This window comes from Nothobranchius furzeri, chromosome 1 (genome assembly GCF_043380555.1).
Source record: "Nothobranchius furzeri strain GRZ-AD chromosome 1, NfurGRZ-RIMD1, whole genome shotgun sequence".
Lineage (NCBI taxonomy): Eukaryota > Metazoa > Chordata > Actinopteri > Cyprinodontiformes > Nothobranchiidae > Nothobranchius > Nothobranchius furzeri.
Window position 1 is genome coordinate 34,809,849 of NC_091741.1, and position 5,152 is coordinate 34,815,000.

Genomic DNA, 5,152 nt, shown 5'->3' on the forward strand with positions numbered 1-5,152 from the left:
CTGTGCTGAAGAGAAAGCTACAGAACCACATTATTTAATTAATTAGCTGCATGTTCTCCTGTCCTCTGTCCTCCAGGCCACACACACACACACACACACACACACACACACACACGGGACTGTCTCAGCTGTTATTTTCGTTAAGGGGTGTGCACGTACAGCATGAGTGCCTCGTGCACGAGCCTACTATTGAAGCTGCTGTTACGCTTTTGGCCTGAGGGGGCAGTCGCGAGCATAAAAATTCAAAACTCCGTAAAGTCCCTTTAAATTAATATTACTAAAATCTGTTCAGAAATATTTTTTTAAATACGTTTACATAATTTTTTTCATATTTTAATGAAACAACACTTTAACAACTTAGTTTTTATATTTATGCATAACCTACAGAAACTCATGCAAATGAAACGCTGTATTTTCTATATAAATGTTATAAACACTGAAAACATCAAACCAGGTCTCTGAGCATCGTCTTTATTGCCATCCCCTCCATCTCCAGCCAAAACAAACTCAAGTCCATCACTTCAAACCTAAATACTCACAGCTTTAGGTCACTCCACGGTTCATTTCCGCTCAATTTTCTTTTCACAAACAAAACTAATATCAGTAAAAACAACATTTTAGCAAAAAAAAAACATCAGTTTTGGTCAGTTGCTCCTAAACACTGAGGCTGCAGAAGGCACGTGAGCATTGTTCAGTTGACAGAATTGTGCTTTTAACTTTATTATATCTGAAAAATAAAGACTCGGAGGTCCCCGTGAGTCGGTATCTTCCACTTCCCACAAACGTGTCAGCGTAAACTCAAACCAGTCACTCGATGATGTGACCTGTGCAACGCCTGAAAACACGAAGCTGTTTGTTTCTGAGAGACTTTGAGGTCTGTAGTGATTAAAGGATAAACATGCGCATTACTGCTGTGTTTGGAGTGTAAACATCGGGAATGTTTAGGCCCTTTAAAAGCAGGCAGGCAGTTAGGCTGTTCTTGTTTGTGCTGCTCAAGTATAAATCAAGAATGTTCCTCTTCGAGCTGCTCAGACCAGTTAAAGAAAGCTCAAACACTCCAGTGACCCTCTGGACAAAAGCTGGCTTCTCTTTAAATCTTTGCATCCGGGTGGTTAAGCTTCTCTGAGGTTTCTGGAAAGGATTTTCTAAAAGACGCGTTCCGGGTGGCGAGTCTCGAAGACACGAGTGCAACTTTGTCGTTAGCTCCAGGTGCACAAACTGAAACCTGCTGTTGACCCAAAGCGCTTCGCCGCTTCCACGGCTCCTTAATCTGCATCCACATTCACAGCAGAGTGTAAAACGCAGGGTGTTTGTTTGGAGGCGTGCGGGTTCCGCGACCCTGTTCCTGCTGACGTGACGGCCCCAGTTAGAGCAGCAACAGGCAGGTCGGTCACAGCGTGTTGGGGAGGTAAAGCGAACAGAGCAGCATGTTCTGTCCCAAAGCAGGGAAGCACCGGAAGGCCTCCCAGCCATCGGAGAATATGTTGTATTTCAGAAAGACGCGGTGTTCCAGGCTGGTGGGCAGGCTCACGTCGCGGCTCATGATGTAGATGCCGTCGTTGTGCAGCGTGCACGTCAGGTTCAGGCCCGACTTAGACGTGTTCTCCTTCAGCTGGATCCACTCCCCCGTGGTGACGTTGTAGGACTGCACCGTCAGAGCGTCCTCTGGCTGGCTGGGACGCCACTGCCGCCGGCCCACCTGCAGCTTGTGGGTGTAGCCGCCCACCAGGTAGATGGTGTCTTCCACCGAGAGCATCTGCTGCTTACGGATGTGAGCCGAGCAGGTCCGGAGCACAGCCCAGGAGTCGGACGTGGGGCAGTAGCGCAGAACGTTGGTGTTCCTGTCTGTCCAACACAGAAAGATGCCACTTTTAGTACAAGATGACATTATCCTGCTTAAGGAGGCCACTGAAGAGGGTTTACTGTGAGATATTAAACTGTCACCACATAAATCCTTTAAAATCTAATAATCCCTATATCAAACACAGCCATCCGACATTAAAATTAAATTAATAACTATGAAAAATGACATTTTTAATTCTTGAACATCTTTACAGGCCATGAGAGCAAAACGGAAGTCATAATACTTAGTCCTGCAGAAGAAATAGCTCTGGTGCTGATATTGACGTTGACCCATTGACCCCCTATGAAAAGAAAATGGTCAGTAATTTGGGGATTAAAATGGACTCCTCACTTAATCTTGACACTCATGTAAATACAGCGGTGAGGTCCTGTTTCTTTAACCTGAAAAGACTATCCAGGATCAGGCCTCTGCTGTCCAGAGCTCATCTGGAGTCTGTGTTGCATGCCTTCGTCCTGTCCCGGCTGGACTACTGCAACGCTCTGTATTCTGGTCTGGCCCAGTGCACGGTTGCACGGCTCCAGTTTGTGCAGAACTCTGTGGCTAGGTTCCTGACAGGTACTAGATGTCGAGAGCACATTACCCCGGTGCTGACTGCTCTGCACTGGCTCCCAGTGCAATATCGAGCTAAGTTTAAAATCTTAACTCTCGTTTATAAGGCCCTCCAGGGCAGTGCCCCCTCATACATTGCTGCACTTTTGCAGAGGTATGCTCCATCTCGGTCTCTTGGCTCAGCCGAGCAGGAACTTCTGGTGGTCCCCCGGTCGAAATATCGATCGAGGGGTTGTCGTGCTTTTTCTGATCTGGCTCCAACTCTGTGGAACGAATTGCCACTGAGCATTAGGCAGGCACCATCCCTTCACGTCTTTAAGTCTCGTTTAAAGACTCATTTTTATCTGATTGCATTTTAGCGCTAGGGTTCTTTGAATTGCCCTGACATTATGGTTTTAATTCTTCTTCTTTTTAACCCAGATGCTTGATTTTATTTTGTCCACCATTTGTTTTTGATCGATTCGTCTTATTTCCGTTATCTCTCTTTATTTGTAATAGTGCTTGCTTGATATTTTATGATTTTATGATTTTATCTTGCTTTTATGCCCATGTACTGGGAATGTTTTTCTTATGATGATGCTGTTCAGCACCTTGGGCTTCCGATAACGTTGTGGAAGGTGCTCTACAAATAAAATTTGATTGATTGATCTTTTCAGGCCGAGTTCTGACAGATTAACGCTCCAAGAGCCGTCAAATATAAATATACCTGCAACCTATTTTAGGGTCATTACTGACAAAGACGTACAAAGTGATATTAATTCAGCCACAACCTCGTGTCAGCAGTAGCTCAGGAGGTTGTTCAGTAAACGGAAGGTTGCCAGTTTGATCCCAGCTCCCACTAGAGAATGCTGCTGTTGTGTCCTTGGGCAAGACACTTAACCTGCCTTGCTGCTGGTGGTGGTCGGAGGGGCCGGTGGCGCCTGTGTTTGGCAGGCCTCGCCTCTGTCAGCTCGCCCCGGGGCAGCTGTGGCTCCTCATCACCAGCGTGTGATTGTGTTGTAAAGTGCCTGGGGGGTTGGGGGGGGGGGGGGGGACCCCAGGAGGGCGCTCTACAACTACATGCCATTTGAAGTGTTTCTACTTTAATTGATTAGACTTACAAAATTACTTTGGATACTGCAGATGAGTGACATAATTTTCATACTTTCTTTCATTCATTCGCTGTTTCAGGAGTACGTGACAACATTCAGCAGGCGACACTAAGCTTCCCACCTCTGGCAGTGTATCCACCCATGACGTAGATCAAACCCCGGCACTCACAGGCCGAGAACTCAGCCAGCGGGTCAGGCATCGAAGACACACACGTCCACCAGTCCTGTTCTGGACTGTAACACTCCACAGTGCCGAGACACTGGCCTCCCACGGCAAACAGCTTCCCTTGCACTGCCAGCAGCTTGAAGTTGGACCTGGATGAGATGACACAGAGGGTGAATGAAACAGGGCAGAAACAACAGTCGGGGACTGTGGGAGGAAAATGTACCTCTTCTGATTGAGCGGAGCCACCTGGTTCCACTCGTTCCTGCAGGGGTTGTAGCAGTGCACAGCAGAGATCTCCTGACTGGTCGTCCTGTACCCCCCCACTATGAACAGGTAGTTGTCCAGGACAGCAGACCCATACCCTCTCACGTTAACCATGTCTGGGGGCAGGTTGTTGGCCAGTGGTTTCCAGCGCTGCTCCACCTCTCCATACCTCAGCATGGACCAGGGCTCGTCCTGATCAGGACCGTCCAGCGACAGACAGGTAAAGTCTCCGATGGCCACCAGGGTGGCGGTCCCTTTCATGCGCATCTCTTTGACCTGGTCCCTGACAGCGGAAAGCAGGCTACTGAACTCAGGCCGCCTCAGCATGGGGTGATAGTAGCAGCTCATGTACTTCAGACAGGCGGTTCGCAGGTCATGAGTACCGTAGACTTCAGAGAGGCTGTAGAGCTCCACGCAGTTGTCCAGCCGGATCTCTGAGGTCAGCAGCTTGAGGATGGAGGTGACTTGTAGAAAGGAGGCGGTCTCTATCAGATCTTCCAGGGTCTCATTGACCACCTGGACTTTGGAGGTGTTGATGAACTCCAGAACCAGCTCCAGGCCCGTAACGCTGAGCCCCTGGAGCTGCACAGAGTCCTCAGTAGACTCCCTCATCCCGGAGTTGTAAAGCGCTCGGAAATAATCGCTTTTCTCGATCAACTTATTTTTGTTCACCTCGTAGGTCCTGTCGTCCACCACGATGGCGATTTGGTCTGAGGACATGTTGGAGACAGCTTCCAGAAAGACTTTACAGTTCACCAGCGCAGGAGCTCCGTGGCCGGGCTATATATGGTCATGTTCAGCCCATAAATCCAAACGGAGCTGCTCCTCTCATCCAGAGAAGCTAATCAGCTAACAAGCTGCTGCACCGACAAACCCGCCAAAGCGGCTCTTTCCTCGGGTTAGCATTCCTCGACAGTTCGGTCGAAAAGTGGATCTAGTTTATAAATATGTCAACTACATGTTGCAGTTTATTTTAGACCTTGATAGCGGCTCTTTTAACAAGAATTTCACAAGACCCTTGTGGGAACGGACTGTCAAATTTCCAGTGTTTTGATTCTGCGCTTCTTCGTGTAAATACGGTTGAGTCGAGCTGCTCATCCGCCCTACTGCCACCTGCAGGTCAGTCCTAGAATGGCGTCTAATCGGATTCATTTTAAAAACTATTTTATTTCATTTCCTGGAAACAAGAATAAACAAACAAAAGAAACAAAATTCACC

The 5,152-nt window shown here is 47.9% G+C and overlaps 1 protein-coding gene across 1 annotated transcript; it reads right to left on the reverse strand.

Moving 5' to 3' along the window:
- Positions 1-1,215: 1,215 nt before the first annotated feature.
- klhl42 (kelch-like family, member 42) lies at positions 1,216-4,860 on the reverse strand. Its single transcript, XM_015940559.3, has 3 exons — positions 3,894-4,860; positions 3,626-3,819; positions 1,216-1,845 (listed from the first exon to the last, which is right to left on the reverse strand). The coding sequence occupies exons 1-3, from the start codon at positions 4,652-4,654 to the stop codon at positions 1,391-1,393; spliced, it is 1,410 nt and encodes a 469-aa protein (XP_015796045.1). The 5' UTR covers positions 4,655-4,860; the 3' UTR covers positions 1,216-1,390.
- Between the last annotated feature and the right edge of the window lie 292 nt (positions 4,861-5,152).